Source organism: Pristiophorus japonicus, chromosome 6, assembly GCF_044704955.1.
Source record: "Pristiophorus japonicus isolate sPriJap1 chromosome 6, sPriJap1.hap1, whole genome shotgun sequence".
NCBI classification, from domain to species: Eukaryota; Metazoa; Chordata; class Chondrichthyes; family Pristiophoridae; genus Pristiophorus; species Pristiophorus japonicus.
The window spans coordinates 191,673,225-191,692,667 of NC_091982.1; the positions used below are offsets into that span (position 1 = coordinate 191,673,225).

At 43.3% G+C, this 19,443-nt stretch overlaps 1 protein-coding gene across 1 annotated transcript in view; it reads left to right on the forward strand.

Moving 5' to 3' along the window:
• The window catches only part of pex5la (peroxisomal biogenesis factor 5-like a), a 302,502-nt gene that overhangs the window by 240,676 nt on the left and 42,383 nt on the right, over positions 1–19,443 (forward strand). Inside the window, exons 10-12 of the mRNA XM_070883494.1 lie at positions 8,118–8,188; positions 15,062–15,259; positions 15,446–15,611. Of these exons, the coding sequence (XP_070739595.1) occupies positions 8,118–8,188; positions 15,062–15,259; positions 15,446–15,611 (435 nt within the window). The remainder of the gene's footprint in view (positions 1–8,117; positions 8,189–15,061; positions 15,260–15,445; positions 15,612–19,443) is intronic.

Consider the following 19,443-nt stretch of genomic DNA (forward strand, 5'->3'; position numbering starts at 1 on the left):
TTCGACGAACTGGTGGCTGCAGCTGAATCCTTAGTGCCTGTGTGGGCTCCCCCACACCCACCTCCTGCTCCTCCTCCCATGGAGGTTCCTCAGCATGGCTGATGTCTGTGTCCTCCACCATAGCATCCGGCAAGGTGTGGGCTTCCACTCCTGGATGTGAGGCCTCGGAATCCACATCTGCAAAATAGAAAACAACGGACGACTGATTAGCAGCAGGGGAGAGGGCAGGGTGACATGAGTAGGCTCATTTGAAGGACCACCACTACTGCATTACATGTCGACGACAGACCATACATCGCATTACCTGAACCCTGGCCCATGGACAGTGCATAATATTGACCCAACCCAGACTGTGGATTTTGCAGGAATTGCCCTTACTTTCAAATAAGTGCTCAGCAGCCCCACGGGTAGTTGATCTCTGATCTCTCAGACCTGCCACGCGACTCTCGAGCTGGGTGAGTGGGAATACTTTGGCCGGACCGCCGCCTGTGCGCTGCTGCTCCCGGCGGTTGAGATAATTTTCCCTGCAAAGATGACAATACAAATGGACATGACATGGTGTGTAAAGGCACTATATATCTCTCCCATATATATCTATACCTATATATCTCTCCCACTCTCTCACTTATCTTTCCCTGCAAAGATGACAAAACAAATGGTTATCAGAGGGCCCTTCTGCTCTTGTGGCACACACAGATAGTCATCAAAGCACATACACCATACTGTGTGCATTTAATACAGTCCTGTGTTTAATGGCCCTGGTAGTTGCACATGGTTGATGAGGAAGACATCGACGTGCAGAAACATCTTTTAAGATGTCAAAAAGCAGCCTTTATAATGCGTGACAATCATTCATGGCAAATAAGGTGCAACACTAAGCCTACCGATACCAGCATGTGTCACATTTACAATTTAAGTAATTGGAGTGCATCGATAAAAATATTACTTATTCTGACGACCCTGCAATATTCATTCCATCTTTTCCGACACTCTACATGGACTCTCCTGATATGAGGAAACCTCCTCAGCCACTTTTCCACAGACGTTTTACATCGGCTAGGGGGAGTATTGCATGACCCTTCTTCGAAATCTCTCCCCATCTGCTTTCTACAGCAGTAATGAGGGCTTCATTTGCATCAGGAGTGAATTTCTTGGCCCTCTTCCTATTGAAATCACCCTGCATTTTTAATTCCTGCTGTTTAAATCAACTTTCAAAAATGACTGATTCAGTCCTGGGTGTTCTGCGCGTGTGCGGGCGCACCCAACACGTGACCAGAATCGGCAGAAAAAATCCGATTGAAATTTAAAAATTGGCAAAAAATTTGCGAATGCGCAGAAGGTCCGTTTTATTTTTTAACTTCGGGAGTTTCAATTTGGGCACATAAATGTTCTTGTGAAACGCCGTTTTTTTTTACCGCTATCGCCATCACCATTTACCGTTTGACGAATTTCGGGAGTTTATTTTATAGCACAGAAAAAAGATGCTAGCACTAATTGGCTAATTTCTAATGTGTTGGTGCAGCTTCTCTGTTGACCTGCAGTGAGAACAGAAATAAGAAGTCAACTATAAACTTATTCTTCGTAACAAATTTTAAATTTTAAAGTCTCCTCTGGTGCCACAATGCCTCAAATTTAAACTTCTCATCCTAGTGATTAAATCCCTCCATGGTCTCACCCCTTCCTATCTCTGTATTCTCATTCAACTCTACAACCACCTCTCAAACTCTCAATTCCCCTGTTTCCAAAGTCTTGTGGATTTCCCTCCCCTCATCCCAATTTTGACGGCCATGCCTATAGTCAAGTAGGTCTTATACTCTGGAGTTTCTTCCCTAAACCCATCTGCCTCTACACTTCCCTCTCCTCCTTTTGACACCCTCCTTTAAAAACACCTCTGACCAAGTGTATGGTCACGGCTTCTAATATCTCCTTTTTTGGCTCGACATTCTTTTCTTCTTTACCCTTTTGTGAAGTACCTTGGGTTGTTTTTCTACATAGGGCATGAAATTATATAGATTATTGGTGACTGTCCCTTCAGCACCCATTCCAAATGATCACTGTGTGGCTGTTGTTCAGCTGCATTGTGGGGTGGCTGCCTAATTTAAATGAAGTTAGGGGCCTAATAAGCCTAGCGCAAAATTTGCATGTAAACCTACAGCCCCTTTTACACTCACCACCCACAATGGGGTGTACTAGTCTGATAATACAAGGAACGGGTGCCTGATACATTTCATAGGATCACAGAAATTTGCAGCATGGAAGGCGGCTATTTCAGCCCATCGTGTCCATGCCAGCCAACAAAGAACTATCCAGCCTAATCCCACTTTCCAGCTCTTGGTCCATAGCCCTGTAGGCTATGGCATTTCAAGTGCATTTCCAAGTAATTTTTAAATGTAGTGAGGGTTTCTGCCTCTACCACCCTTTCAGGTAGTGAGTTCCAGACCTCCATCACCCTCTGGGTGAAGAAATTTCTCCTCAAATCCCTTCTAAACAATTACTTTAAATCTATGTCCCTTGGTTGTTGACCCCCTCGGCTAAGGGAAATAGATATGTCCTATCCACTATATGCCCCTCATAATTTTTTACACCTCAATAAGGTCTCCCCTCGGCCTAATCTGTTCCAAAGAAAACAAACATAGCCTATCCTATCCAAAGGGAGTGCAGCGAAGGTTCAGCAGACTGATTCCTGGGATGGCAGGACTGACATATGAAGAAAGACTGGATCGACTAGGCTTATATTCACTGGAATTTAGAAGAATGAGAGGGGATCTCATAGAAACATATAAAATTCTGACGGGATTGAACAGGTTAGATGCAGGAAGAATGTTCCCAATGTTGGGGAAGTCCAGAACCAGGGGTCACATAGAAACATAGAAACATAGAAAATAGGTGCAGGAGCAGGCCATTCAGCCCTTCTAGCCTGCACCGCCATTCAATGAGTTCATGGCTGAACATAAAACTTCAGTACCCACTTCCTGCTTTCACGCCATACCCCTTGATCCCCCGCGTAATAAGGACTTCATCTAACTCCCTTTTGAATATATTTAGTGAATTGGCCTCAACTACTTTCTGTGGTAGAGAATTCCACAGGTTCACCACTCTCTGGGTGAAGAAGTTTCTCCTTATCTCGGTCCTAAATGGCTTACCCCTTATCCTTAGACTATGACCCCTGGTTCTGGACTTCCCCAACATTGGGAACATTCTTCCTGCATCCAACCTGTCCAAACCCGTCAGAATTTTAAACGTTTCTATGAGGTCCCCTCTCACTCTTCTGAACTCCAGTGAATACAAGCCCAGTTGATCCAGTCTTTCTTGATAGGTCAGTTCCACCATTCCGGGGATCAGTCTGGTGAATCTTCGCTGCACTCCCTCAATAGCAAGAATGTCCTTCCTCAAGTTAGGAGACCAAAACTGTACACAATACTCCAGGTGTGGCCTCACCAAGGCCCTGTACAACTGTAGCAACACCTCCCTGCCCCTGTACTCAAATCCCCTCGCTATGAAGGCCAACATGCCATTTGCTTTCTTAACCGCCTGCTGTACCTGCATGCCAACCTTCAATGACTGATGTACCATGACACCCAGGTCTCGTTGCACCTTCCCTTTTCCTAATCTGTCACCATTCAGATAATAGTCTGTCTCTCTGTTTTTACCACCAAAGTGGATAACCTCACATTTATCCACATTATACTTCATCTGCCACGCATTTGCCCACTCACCTAACCTATCCAAGTCACTCTGCAGCCTCATAGCATCCTCCTCGCAGCTCACACTGCCACCCAACTTAGTGTCATCCGCAAATTTGGAGATACTACATTTAATCCCCTCGTCTAAATCATTAATGTACAATGTAAACAGCTGGGGCCCCAGCACAGAACCCTGCGGTAGCCCACTAGTCACTGCCTGCCATTCCGAAAAGTATCCATTTACTCCTACTCTTTGCTTCCTGTCTGACAACCAGTTCTCAATCCACGTCAGCACACTACCCCCAATCCCATGTGCTTTAACTTTGCACATTAATCTCCTGTGTGGGACCTTGTCGAAAGCCTTCTGAAAGTCCAAATATACCACATCAACTGGTACTCCTTTGTCCACTTTATTGGAAACATCCTCAAAAAATTCCAGAAGATTTGTCAAGCATGATCTCCCTTTCACAAATCCATGCTGACTTGGACCTATCATGTCACCATTTTCCAAATGCGCTGCTATGACATCCTTAATAATTGATTCCATCATTTTACCCACTACTGAGGTCAGGCTGACCGGTCTATAATTCCCTGCTTTCTCTCTCCCTCCTTTTTTAAAAAGTGGGGTTACATTGGCTACCCTCCACTCGATAGGAACTGATCCAGAGTCAATGGAATGTGGGAAAATGACTGTCAATGCATCCGCTATTTCCAAGGCCACCACCTTAAGTACTCTGGGATGCAGTCCATCAGGCCCTGGGGATTTATCGGCCTTCAATCCCATCAATTTCCCCAACACAATTTCCCAACTAATAAAGATTTCCCTCAGTTCCTCCTCCTTAATAGACCCTCTGACCACTTTTATATCCGGAAGATTGTTTGTGTCCTCCTTAGTGAATACTGAACCAAAGTACTTGTTCAATTGGTCTGCCATTTCTTTGTTCCCCGTTATGACTTCCCCTGATTCTGACTGCAGGGGACCTACATTTGTCTTTACTAACCTTTTTCTCTTTACATACCTATAGATACTTTTGCAATCCGCCTTAATGTTCCCTGCAAGCTTCTTCTCGTACTCCATTTTCCCTGCCCTAATCAAACCCTTTGTCCTCCTCTGCTGAGTTCTAAATTTCTCCCAGTCCCCAGGTTCGCTGCTATTTCTGGCCAATTTGTATGCCATTTCCTTGGCTTTAATACTATCCCTGATTTCCCTAGATAGCCACGGTTGAGCCACCTTCCCTTTTTTATTTTTACGCCAGACAGGAATGTACAATTGTTGTAATTCATCCATGCAGTCTCTAAATGTCTGCCATTGCCCACCCACAGTCAACCCCTTAAGTATCATTAGCCAATCTATCTTAGCCAATTCATGCCTCATACCTTCAAAGCTACCCTTCTTTAAGTTCTGGACCATGGTCTCTGAATTAACTGTTTCATTCTCCATCCTAATGCAGAATTCCACCATATTATGGTCACTCTTCCCCAAGGGGCCTCGCACAATGAGATTGCTAATTAATCCTCTCTCATTACACAACACCCAGTCTAAGATGGCCTCCCCCCTAGTTGGTTCCTCGACATATTAGTCTAGAAAACCATCCCTTATGCATTCCAGAAAGTCACAGTCTAAGGATAAGTGGTAAGCCATATAGGACCAAGATGTGGAGAAACTTCTTCACTCAGAGAATTGTGAACCTGTGGAATTCTCTACCACAGAAAGTTGTTGAGGCCAGTTCGTTAGATATATTCAAAAGAGAGTTAGATGTGGCCCTTACTGCTAAAGGGATCAAGGGGTATGGAGAGAAAGCAGGAATGGGGTACTGAAGTTGCATGATCAGCCATGATCATATTGAATGGTGGTGCCGGCTCGAAGGGCCGAATGGCCAACTCCTGCACCTATTTTCTATGATTCTATGTTTTCTCATAGCTAATATTCTCCATTCCAGGCAATATCCTCGTAAATCTCCCCTGTACCCTTCTAGTGCAGTCACATCTTTCCTGTAATGTGGTGACCAGAACTGCATGCAGTACTCTCGCTGTGGCATAACTAGTGTTTTATACAGTTCAAGCATAACCTCCCTGCTCTTGTATTCTATGCCTCGGCTAATAAAGGCAAGTATTCTGTATGCCTTCTTAACCACCTTATCTACCTGGCCTGCTACCTTCAGGGATCTGTGGACATGCACTCCAAGGTCCCATTGTTCCTCTACATTTCTCAGTGTCCTACCATTTAATGTGCATTCCCTTGTCTTGTTAGCCCTCCCCAAATGGATTACCTCATACTTTTCCGAATTGAATTCCATTTGCCACTGTTCTGCCCATCTGACCAGTTCATTAATATTTTCCTGCAGTCTATAGTTTTCTTCTTCATTATCAACTCCCAGCCGCTTTTAGTATCATCTGAAAATTTCTTAATCATACCCCCTACATTCAAGTCTAAATCAGATATATACCACAAAAAGCAAGGGACCTAGTATTAAGCCCTGCAAAACCCCACTGGAAACAGCCTTCCAGTCACAAAAACACCCATCAACCATTACCCTTTGCTTCCTGCCTCTGAGCTGAGCAGAGTGGCTCAGCGCAAGCGTGCTGGCCCCATAACCCAGAGGTCAACAGATCGAAACCATTCTCTGCTAGCCGCAAGGTCAACTTTTCCTGCACCTATTTTCTATGTTTCTATGGCTAAGGGGATCAAGGGTTATGGAGAGAAAGCAGGAAAGGGGTACTGAGGGAATGATCAGCCATGATCTTATCGAATGGTGGTGCAGGCTCGAAGGGCTGAATGGCCTACTCCTGCACCTATTTTCTATGTTTCTATGTTTCTAATTTTAGATCCAACTTCACCACATTGAGTGCCTTTCATTGGTTTATCAGCCTAAATGTCATCTCTTTTAAGCAAGGCCATACTTCCCATGAACAGAAACTTGACCTTTTTCAAGTATCTGAAATGCACAGGGTGAATTATGTCCCTTGTATCCCTTGGGGATATGCATGAGAAATATTACAGCCGAGCAATTATGTGCTTCAGATTTCTCCACAACCACACTGACAACCACATAGTTCAGACTAAAACTATTCATTTGTTGTATGAAGTAAAATTATGCAAAAGCAAGAATAAAACAGAATATATTGCTTTGTTTTCACCAGATTTTTCAGTCCAGCAGAACAAGTGGTTATTGTGATTCTAAGGGCTAGAATGTCCATTTCTTCACCACCTGGTTTCTCGGCGGTATTGTTCATTTTGGGCGAGAACCGGGTCGGCGAAAAATTCCCCAGCTGAGTTCCGTCGGCGGTTTAGAAATACTGCTGGGGAGCAGACCACCGGCGTGCACTGTCCAAAGAGCACCATCGCCCGATTTTTGGCTCAGCGGTGACCTGTAGGTAAGTTGAAAAAAAACGCCTACGAGAAGCAGCAGAGCTGGGCGGTAGGTAAGTAGCCCTGCAAGAAAAGGTAAATAAATGGGTTTTTACTAATTATTTTAAAATTCTCTAGCAGTGATTTCAGTGAAAAGGGTCCTGAGAATGTTTTTATGATATTTTTATTTTACGTATTTTGAAAAAATATTGTGTTTTTCTCCTCCTAGGCCCAACCCGCAGCCTCGGTGTAAATTTTAGCAATTATTGCCCATTTTCTTTTTTAGGAACCACCCAATCAGCCCAAGATTCTATTTTTTCGCCGAGAATCGGGGTGTAAGGACCATTTTTTTTTCGCTGATGGATTTTTTTTCTATTTTTATGGAATTTTTCGCCAGCGATAACCTTAGCGGTATTTTGGGTGTAAATCCGGCGCTGGCAGATTGTTTGGAAATTCTAGCCCCAAGTCCTTTTTTAACTGTTTTAGAAATACAGAATCTTGGGCACTTAAAGCTCCTTGGAAGTCCTGCCTCACCTCAAATGATTTGGACATGCAATAAAAGGAAGTGAATGGTACTAAAGAACCAGCGAAAGCTCATAATACTTGCATCCAGATACGAGCAGTTTCTGGTTATAGATCTGTCAATCAGGACAAAGAAGTATTGGTAGCATGTCATTTTAATAAGCAATGACACCCAGCACATGTGATACTCAGGAAGTGCTAATGCTGGAAACACTGTGCATTGCCCCATCATACAAACACAGTTTCTCTTTCTCTGATAAATTGCCAAATCAAAACTTCTGCCCTGCTTTCTTGCAGATAACCGAGAGCCCTATTCTCAGCTGGTTTTCTCAAGATAAAGGACAATTTTCATTTTTCCACTTTTCATTTAACACTAGTCATTCACCTATTCCTTATGAAATTAAATATGAAAAAAAATGTACAAAAAACAGGATGAACCTGCCATTGTCAAAACCTATTTATTTTATCAAAGGTTGTATTTTTTATATAAATATAAAGATTGTATTTTCTGTGAATATTATTATTGCTTCTTTGCATTGATATTATTGTTGGTATGTGCACAGGCCTGGCAATACTTGGGTACGACACAAGCAGATAACGAAAATGAGCAGGCTGCAATTGTCGCTCTCCAGAGGTAAACAATAACAAAGCATAAAATGTCTGCACTATTTTCTGTATCAGCAAGTGGGAGTTATATTATGTGATTTCACCTGCCGAACATAATTTGGTCCATGGATTAATGTGTTAATTTCTTTTAGTTATCAATGTACAAATTCAGACAATGATAATGGGTTTAGCAGGGAAGGAATCTCATTTAAATTTATAAGTGCAGGAATATATGCAACTGCCTTCATGAACCAAAGGGAAAAACTTTGGCTAGAATTGCAACAATAAGATATCCCTCTCATTAAATTGTTTTCACAGTATTTGGCATCATTTTCTTAATATAGCCGAAAGTAGCTGAAAAAATTGTTGCAAGAGCATGCAAATGACATTTTTATAGGCTCCATTTTATAATGTTGAGAAACGAAACGTAGTTGAGGGTGAGAAAGTGGGGGTGGTTTTGTTTGTTCCATTTATAATATTTTTTTGCCCACCTGCTTCCTTTGGATCTAGTAGCTCTCTCTGGAATCGAACCTCAATTTCCCCATCCTTGTCCTCCAACGGATCACTTGGGCAGAAAAAAATCAAAGAGCAAGTTATTATTTAAATGGAGAAAGATAGCAAAGTGCTGCAGTACAGCGGGACCTGGGGATACTTGTGTATGAAACACAAAAGGGTAGTATGCAGGTACAGCAGGTGATCAGGAAGGCCAGTGGTATCTTGGCCTTTATTGCAAAGGGGATGGAGTATAAAAGCAGGGAAGTCTTGCTACAGCTATACAAGGTATTGATGAAGCCACACCTGGAATACTGCATGCAATTTTGGTTTCCATATTTTCGAAAGGATATACGTGCTTTGGAGGCAGTTTAGAGAAGGTTCACGAGGTTGATTCCGGGGATGAGGGGGTTGACTTATGGAGGAGAAGTTGAGTAGATTGGGCCTCTACTCATTGGAATTCAGAAGAATGAGAGGTGATCTTATCAAAACGTATAAGATTATGAGGGAGCTTGACAAGGTGAAGGCAGAGGGGATGTTTCCACTGATGGGGGAGACTAGAACTAGAGGACATAATCTTAGAATAAGGGGCCGCCCATTTAAAACAGAGATGAGGAGAAATTTCTTCTCTCAGAGGGTTGTAAATCTGTGGAATTCACTGCCTCAGAGAGCTGTGGAAGCTGGGACATTGAATAAATTTAAGACAGAAATAGACAGTTTCTTAAATGATAAGGGGATAAGGTGTTATGGGGAGCGGGCAGGGAAGTGGAGCCGAGTCCATGATCAGATCAGCCATGATCTTATTGAATGGCGGAGCAGGCTTGAGGGGCCGTTTGGCCTACTCCTGTTCCTAGTTCTTATGTTTTGTTTTGTTGTTAAAGGATTTAAACTGTACTCATCCAGATTACAACTGGTGCAGAACAATAATGGTTTTAGTACAGGTCTAGCAACTCAGAGATGGCGAGTTTAAATCCAACTTGTGAAAACTAAGTCAATAAATCAGATCATTTATGGTCTAGTACCCAACGTCATTCAGTGAAGGGAACCTGCCACTCCTACCCAGTCTGGCCTACATGTGACACCAGTCCCACAATATGTGGCTGACTCTTAATGACTCACTCAGTTCTAAAACAATTGCTACAGAATTGCATCAGATCAGACAAATCTATCCACAATGACCCATGTATCAGATCAAGACAAGACTTGTGCAATCCCAGCCCAGTTGATCGTGTGGCGTACTCTTCAGTAACATTTGGGGACTGGTGCCCCAGTTGGAAGGGCTGTCCCACTGCCAAGTTGAGCAAACCTATCTGTCAATATTCCAGATTCTGCTATTGCCATTCCTTGACATATCCTGTCCTACTGACAATATACACTAATCCGAGGGTTGGGCACAACATATACAGTCAAGTGAACTTGGCCTTGGGAGTCCTCAATATTGACGCCAGCTTCATGTCAAACAAGAATTCTGATCACCAGCTATCACAACCCCTCAGTACGTCTCGAAGTTGACCACCACTAGAAGGAAGGACAGAGGAAAAAAAAGATACAGAATGTACTCTGGGTAGGAAACTTCAATGCCCACATGAATTATGGCTCAGTAGCATATCACTGACAAAGCTGGCCAAATCCTGAAAGACATAGATGCCAGGCCAGAGCCTGAGTCAAGTGGTGAAGGAACCAACTTGTGGGAGTAACCAACTTGACCATGTTGTCACTAATCCATCTGTTACAGACATATCTGTCTACAAGAGCATTGGTAGGAATTAACACCAAGCATTCTCTGAAGATCAAGGACTGGATCCTCCAGCACAATCCTACCTGAAAGGGGGTGAGATAGTCAGTCATTCAGAATAACGCGACATCTGGTGCTGATTTCTACCGCTGCCTCACTGCCTCAACCTGGATTGCCCTACTCCGCCAGTACTGTCACAGGCTGTCTCTGTCACCCACCACATGTAGATGGTGGCAAGGGGCATTGGTCCCAGATCCTGTTACTGCTGCTTCCCAGGACTGGCATGCAGAGGATGGTGATCAGCCCAAGAAGTGGTTGTAACGCTCTGAGGTCGCTCAATAGAGGGAGAGGGTCTTGTAATAGCCTCCTACTAACCTTCATGAGTAGGCTTTTGCCAATACCCCAATCTTTGGGGCTATTGTGCCCCTTCAAGTATCTGGCCACCTCTTCTAACAGTGCTGCAGCAGCAGTCCTGCCAAGAGCTTGCAATGCAGGAGTTATGAGCCCCAACCTAGGAAACTTGGGTCAGGGTTGGAGGGGTGGGCAGAGGTTCCTCTCTGCCAGAACACTGCTGCTGGGATGAGAATGAGGTGGCAAACTAGTGAAACTGCAGCACAGGGCTACATGTATGATAAACACCAAAAGCAGTCCCACCATTAATGGATGAAATCAAATCTCTGTAGCCCTACCATGTCGAGTTGGGAATGATGGACAGTCAGGTAATTAATAAAGGCAGTACATCCTCAACCATGGCAGAGCCCAGGATGAGTGTGAGAGACGTCTGACGTGTTGCCAAGCAGCTTCACCCAAAAAATGGCAAGTTGACGATCCCACGCAGAACTTGAGGTCTCCAAAAACAAAAAAAACAGCTGCGTATGCTGGATTCTGCGAGTTATGAATCCTGACAATATCCTGTAAAACTAAAGACCTGTGCACCAGAAATAGCCATCCCTCAATCTAATCTATTCATTATCATAGGCAGTCCCTCAAAATTGAGGAAGATTTGCTTCCACTCTAAAAAATGAGTTCTCAGATGACTGAACAGTCCAATACGAGAATTACAGTCACTGTCACAAGTGGGACAGACAGTTGTTGAAGGGTGGGTGGGTAGTCTGATTTGCTGCACGCTCTCTCCGCTCCCTGCACTTGATTTCTGCATGCTCTCGGCGACGAGACTCGAGATGCTCAGCGCCCTCCCGGATGCTCTTCCTCCACTTAGGGCGGTCTTTGGCCAGGGACTCCCAAGTGTCGGTGGGGATATTGCATTTTATCGAGGAGACTTTGAGGATGTCCTTGAAACATTTCCTCTGCCCACCTGGGACTCGCTTGCCGTGTAGGAGTTCCGAATAGAGTGCTTGCTTTGGGAGTCTTGTATCAGGCATGCGAACTATGTGGCCCGCCCAACAGAGCTGGTCGAGTGTGGTCAGTGCTTTGATGTTAGGGATATTGGCCTGATCAAGGACAGTAACGTTGGTGCGTCTGTCCTTCCAGGGGATTTGCAGGATCTTGCGGAGACATCGTTGGTGGTATTTCTCCAGTGATTTGAGGTGTCCATTGTATATGGTCCACATCTCTGAGCCATACAGGAGGGCGGGTATCACTACAGCCCTGTAGCCCATAAGCTTGGGGCCAGATTTGAGGGCCTGACCTTCGAACATTCTCTTCCTCAGGCAGCCGAAGGCTGCGCTGGCACACTGGAGGCGGTGTTGAACCTCATCATTGATATCTGCCCTTGCTGATAATAGGCTCCTGAGGTATGGAAAGTGGTCCACATTGTCCAGGGCCGCGCCGTGGATCTTGAGGACTGGGGGGGCAGTGCTGTGTGGCGGGGTCAGGTTGGTGGAGGACCTTTGTCTTACGGATGTTTAGTGTAAGGCCCAAGCTTTCATACTCCTCAGTGAAGATGTTGACTAGAATTTGGAGTTCAGCCTCAATGTGCGCAGACGCAAGCATCATCCACGTACTGTAGCTCGACGCCAGAGGATGGGACGGTCTTGGATCGGGCCTGAAGACAACGAAGGTTGAACAGGTTCCCACTGGTTCTGTAGTTTAGTTCCACTCCAGTGGGGAGCTTGTTGAGTGTGAGGTGGAGCATTGTAGCGAGGAAGATCGAGAAGAGGATTGGCATGATGACGCAGCCCTGCTTGACCCCGGTTCGGACGTGGATACTAGCATCCACCTGAAATGTAATAAATTGCCCAAGCATGTCATCTCTATAAAAATTAGAACAAATCTAACCCCACTAAGTAGTGTCCTCTCAGCCACCCCCAGTCATCACCAAAGTGATGGAAGGACTCACCAAAAGTGTCATGAAGCGATACCTGCTCAACAGTGGTCAGTTTATGTTTTGCCAGAACCCAGACTTCTTCATGGTCTTGATCAAGGAATGGCCACAAGCTGAGTAGCAAAGAAGAGTTAAGAGTAACTGCCTTCAATATAAAGCAGTATTCAACAAAGTATGGCTCCTTCTTCACCGATGATATTCCCACCAACATAAGAGTTGGGAGTGTGGCTATTCCCCGAGAAACCTATAGTGTTCCTCTCCATTCCTAACTCTTCCAATAATGAAGTAACCTATAATGGGACTTGGGCAACATCCAGGCTTGGGCTGAAAAATAACGGATATTATTTCGGCACTTAAGCACCAAGCACTGAGCATCTCCAACAAGAAAAGGTCCAACCCCCTCTCCTTGAACTTCAAATCGCCACCATCGCTAAGTTCCATCAATATCCTAAGGGTTACCATTGGCCAGAAGCTTAACAGCATCAGCCATATCAATGTTGCTACAAGCAGAGGGCAGAGGCTGTGTACTCAGATGAGTAGCTTACCTTCTGACCCTTCAAATCCTCTGCAAATACAAGGCTCACATCAGGAGTATGATGGAATACTCATTACTTATCTAGATGGGTACAGCTGCATTCAAGAAGCTAAACACCATCCAGGGCAGAGCAGATCTCTTGATCAGCACTTCTGCCACTGGACTCTATCGACCACCTGTGCACTGTAACTACAGTACATATAACCCTGCAACCTATACGATCAAGAAGCACATACATAGAAAAGTCAAACGAACACCATCCCTCCATGTCACATACTATATTCACTTGGCCATATATCTCCTTCATCAGCATTCATAGAAACAACACGAAAGAGGCCATTTGGCCCTTTGTGATTGGGCTGGCTTTTTGAAGCTACCCAATTAGTCCCACTCCCTTGCTCTGTCCCCACAGCCCGGCAGATCTTTGCACTAAGTATTTATCCACTTCTTTTGAAAGCTATTATTGAATCTGCTTCCACTACCCTTTCAGGCAGTGCATTCCAGATCATTATAACCTGCTGTGTAAACATTTTTTTCCTCATGCCACCTTTGGTTCTTTTGCCAGTTACCTTAAATCTGTGTCCTCTGGTTACCAATCCTTCTGGCATCAGTTTCTACTTATTTACTCAATCACCAGTTTAACACAAGACTGCATCAATTCAAGAAAAAGCTCCAGTAGGGATGGTCAATAAATGTGGCTTTGCCATGTAAAATATCAAAAGTGATGACTGGAAAGGAAGTAAAAAGCAAGAGAACAGGATCAAAACCAAGAAAGAGTAAGGTGGGGTTGGGGGGAACGATAACATCCAAGACAATACAATGGCCCTGAAATTGCGCCATCGATTATGAATGCTTATCACATTTCATTGAGATTCATCTCGCCACTGTTTTAAACTGTCAATGTGCTAAACATCCATTTGCTATTATTGCATTGTGTAATTTCACAGCTAATGTAATAGATTAAATGTGAAGAGAATATAATTGTGAAGAAAAGGGTAAAGACAAAAACAAAATGCTGATGCATTAGAACATTCCATAGCGTTAGAACCATTATATTGTCATATTCCTAATTTATCTAAACCAGTGTTGTCCAATAAGTTAGACAATATGCACATGTGGCTAATTGAGAATTCAGATGTGAATAATTGCATTTCTGATTAGAAAATAAAAAATAACAAGACACCAGTGTTGGGCATGTGATCTCAATACTTCAATTCGCACTGTGTATGCACGTGTACTTTAACCATTTGTGCATTTGTCGGTAAAACTGTGAAACAAAAAGCAGAGTGAGCAAGCGTTTTTTGATGAGTGTAATATTTTATTTCGTGGTTACTGAATGGTGGTAAATGTTAAATATACACAAAGTCCATTTGGCTGTATTGTTTGAATGTACATGAGTATTAGTGGCTAATCAACAATTTCTATTGGACAACTGAACAAAACCTTTTCAACTTTGTACCTTCAGTTCTTAAAAGCAATACTTCTACTTGAGATTTATTTTTTTAAATGATCCTAAACACTCTTATGTTGGATGCAATTCATCTAAATTGATCAGTTAACCAATCTAGCTACACCTCCCAGCATATCATGCATGTAATTACCTTCCAGTACTGTATATTGGATTATATGCTGAATGAGTATCATTTAATGCAGTATATTCTTGGAATTAATATAGTTACCCAACTTGCTCAAATTAGTATTTTCCAAACTGTTACAATTTTCTCGTGTAAATTGTGTATTTTCATTTTTCCAGTAGTTTTCCTCAGTCTATAAAGTAATTTCCATAGCATTGAACATGATGTAGAATGAAAACTGGTTATCTTTGGAACATCATATCCATTTTTTTTCCTTCTAGATGTTTAGAGCTGCAGTCTTGCAACTTGGTTGCTCTTATGGCATTGGCAGTAAGCCTCACCAACACAGGTCTACAACAGGAGGCCAGTGAAGCCCTAAAAAACTGGATTAGACATAACCCCAAGTACAAGTATCTAATGAGGGGAAAAACTGAGTCTCCAGCTCTTGGAAGAAGGGAATGCAAAGAAACGGCTGGCAGGTAAATCCAAATCTGTGTTTTAGGCAATGGTGAAGAATTTGTTTTGCAAACATAGTTACTGCTATTGCCAAAAAAAAGTAACTTGCGTACAATCTATTTTTGACTTTACTATTGTAGTTAATTCACCCACTTGCAAATGGAAAACTTTTAGTTATTTGACACTCAATTACCATAAACCTTTTTTAGTTTATTCCTTGCAGAAGTGAAAGATTTGTTTTTGAAAGCAGCCCATCAGAATTCCGATGCAATAGATCCAGATCTGCAAACTGGACTGGGTGTACTTTTTAACCTCAGTGGAGAATACGATAAAGCTGTTGAAGCATTCAATGCTGCCCTTACAATTAGACCACAGGTAAAATCTCAAAGGTTTTAATGATTGCATATTGTTGTTATAAATCATTCTAATAAGATTTCTGTTCAACTAGGATTTTTCAACTTCAAGAAATTTAATTGGAGAGAGACTGTGACAATGAAAAGTGTATAATCTATTCACAGGATGTGGGAATAATAAGTTTAGTATCTTTTTTCTTTGTTTGATATCCCATTTGGCTACATTTTGCCACACAATCCAATGCACCTAGATACAATAATCATGTACAATGAAAGGAACAGTGAAAAATTATTATAATACAGGGCCATTTTCATCCATGAAATGTCACACAGCACAATCTAGTGTTCAACATAATCTCACTAAACAACACTGAAGTCTAGGATTCAAACAGGCAACCTATGCTGCTCAATTTCAGCTCATAGACCAGTTATAAGCTGGTAGGAGGATATAGGGGGATAGATCGCGTCCTCTGCAGCCAAGAACGAGAATCCCAAATGGTGTGTTGCCTACGTGGTGCCAGGATAAGGGATATCGAACAGCAGCTGGAGAGGAACTTGGAAAGGGAGGGGGTAAATCCAGTTCCATGTTGAAACAAATGACATAGGTAGGAAAAGATAGGAGGTCCTGCTGAAAGAGTATCAGGAGTTAGGCTCTAAATTAAAAAGCAGGACCTTGAGGATAATAATTTCTAGATTATTGCCTGAGCCACGTGCAAATTGGCATAGAAGCAGACAGATCAGGAGAATTAACACATGGCTAAAGGGATGGTGTGGGAATGAGGGGTTCCTTTTCATGGGACACTGGTACCAGTACTGGGACAGGAAGGAGCTGTACCGATGGAACAGGCTCCACCTGAACCTAGATGGGACCCGTGTCCTAGCGGAAAGGGTAAATAGGGAGGTGGCAAAGGCTTTAAACTAGTTAGATGGGGGAGGGATCGACAAGAAATGTAACCAGCCTAAATATAAACAAAACAGGAAGAGAGACCATAGAAAAGAATAAAGTAAGGGAAGACATTGATGGCAAGGGAATAAATAGTTATATAACAGGAGTCTAAAAAAATGGTTAAACATAAAGTGAGAGGAAATCCTATTAAAAACTGTCTGTACAGCAATGCACAGTGTCCATAATAAAACAGGGGAGTTGGAGGCACATAGTTTAATATGCACATAGATTGGGCTAGCCAAACTGGAAGCAATACGGTGGAGGAGGATTTCCTGGAGTGCATAAGGGATGGTTTTCTAGACCAATATGTCGAGGAACCAACTAGGGGGGAGGCCATCTTAGACTGGGTGTTGTGTAATGAGAGAGGATTAATTAACAATCTCATTGTGCGAGACCCCTTGGGGAAGAGTGACCATAATATGGTGGAATTCTGCATTAGGATGGAGAATGAAACAGTTAATTCAGAGACCATGGTCCAGAACTTAAAGAAGGGTAACTTTGAAGGTATGAGGCGTGAATTGGCTAAGATAGATTGGCGAATGATACTTAAGGGGTTGACTGTGGATGGGCAATGGCAGACATTTAGAGACCGCATGGATGAATTACAACAATTGTACATTCCTGTCTGGCGTAAAAATAAAAAAGGGAAGGTGGCTCAACCGTGGCTATCTAGGGAAATCAGGGATAGTATTAAAGCCAAGGAAGTGGCATACAAATTGGCCAGAAATAGCAGCGAACCTGGGGACTGGGAGAAATTTAGAACTCAGCAGAGGAGGACAAAGGGTTTGATTAGGGCAGGGTAAATGGAGTACGAGAAGAAGCTTGCAGGGAACATTAAGGCGGATTGCAAAAGTTTCTATAGGTATGTAAAGAGAAAAAGGTTAGTAAAGACAAACGTAGGTCCCCTGCAGTCAGAATCAGGGGAAGTCATAACGGGGAACAAAGAAATGGCAGACCAATTGAACAAGTACTTTGGTTCAGTATTCACTAAGGAGGACACAAACAATCTTCCGGATATAAAAGGGGTCAGAGGGTCTAGTAAGGAGGAGGAACTGAGGGAAATCTTTATTAGTCGGGAAATTGTGTTGGGGAAATTGATGGGATTGAAGGCCGATAAATCCACAGGGCCTGATGGACTGCATCCCAGAGTACTTAAGGAGGTGGCCTTGGAAATAGCGGATGCATTGACAGTCATTTTCCCACATTCCATTGACTCTGGATCAGTTCCTATCGAGTGGAGGGTAGCCAATGTAACCCCACTTTTTAAAAAAGGAGGGAGAGAGAAAGCAGGGAATTATAGACCGGTCAGCCTGACCTCAGTAGTGGGTAAAATGATGGAATCAATTATTAAGGGTGTCATAGCAGCGCATTTGGAAAATTGTGACATGATAGGTCCAAGTCAGCATGGATTTGTGAAAGGGAGATCATGCTTGACAAATCTTCTGGAATTTTTTGAGGATGTTTCCAGTAAAGTGGACAAAGGAGAACCAGTTGATGTGGTATATTTGGACTTTCAGAAGGCTTTCGACAAGGTCCCACACAGGAGATTAATGTGCAAAGTTAAAGCACATGGGATTGGGGGTAGTGTGCTGACATGGATTGAGAACTGGTTGTCAGACAGGAAGCAAAGAGTAGGAGTAAATGGGTACTTTTCAGAATGGCAGGCAGTGACTAGTGGGGTACCGCAAGGTTCTGTGCTGGGGCCCCAGCTGTTTACATTGTACATTAATGATTTAGACGAGGGGATTAAATGTAGTATCTCCAAATTTGCGGATGACACTAAGTTGGGTGGCAGTGTGAGCTGCGAGGAGGATGCAGAGTGACTTGGATAGGTTAGGTGAGTGGGCAAATGCGTGGCAGATGAAGTATAATGTGGATAAATGTGAGGTTATCCACTTTGGTGGTAAAAACAGAGAGACAGACTATTATCTGAATGGTGACAGATTAGGAAGGGGGAAGGTGCAGCGAGACCTGGGTGTCATGGTACATCAGTCATTGAAGGTTGGCATGCAGGTACAGCAGGCGGTTAAGAAAGCAAATGGCATGTTGGCCTTCATAGCGAGGGGATTTGAGTACAGGGGCAGGGAGGTGTTGCTACAGTTGTATAGGGCCTTGGTGAGGCCACACCTGGAGTATTGTGTACAGTTTTGGTCTCCTAACTTGAGGAAGGACGTTCTTGCTATTGAGGGAGTGCAGCGAAGATTCACCTGACTGATTCCCGGGATGGTGGGACTGACCTATCAAGAAAGACTGGATCAACTGGGCTTGTATTCACTGGAGTTCAGAAGAGTGAGAGGGGACCTCATAGAAACGTTTAAAATTCTGACGGGTTTGGACAGGTTGGATGCAGGAAGATTGTTCCCAATGTTGGGAAAGTCCAGAACCAGGGGTCACAGTCTAAGGATAAGGGGTAAGCCATTTAGGACCAAGATGAGGAGAAACTTCTTCACCCAGAGAGTGGTGAACCTGTGGAATTCTCTACCACAGAAAGTAGTTGAGGCCAATTCACTAAATATATTCAAAAGGGAGTTAGATGAAGTCCTTACTACTCGGGGGATCAAGGGGTATGGCGAGAAAGCAGGAAGGGGGTACTGAAGTTTCATGTTCAGCCATGAACTCATTGAATGGCGGTGCAGGCTAGAAGGGCTGAATGGCCTGCTCCTGCACCTATTTTCTATGTTTCTATGTGTTGCGAGGAACCAGACATAGTATTGATTACTGAGACATGGATACAGAATAATCAGGACTAGGAATTAAACATTGCAGGGTATAACATATTTAGAAAGGATAGAGAGGGGAGAGGGGGAGCTGGAGTAGCTGTACTTATTAGGGATAATATAATGGCAGTAGGAAAAAGTGACGCAGCTATCAGCAAGACAAAAATAGAATCCATATGTATAGAGATAAA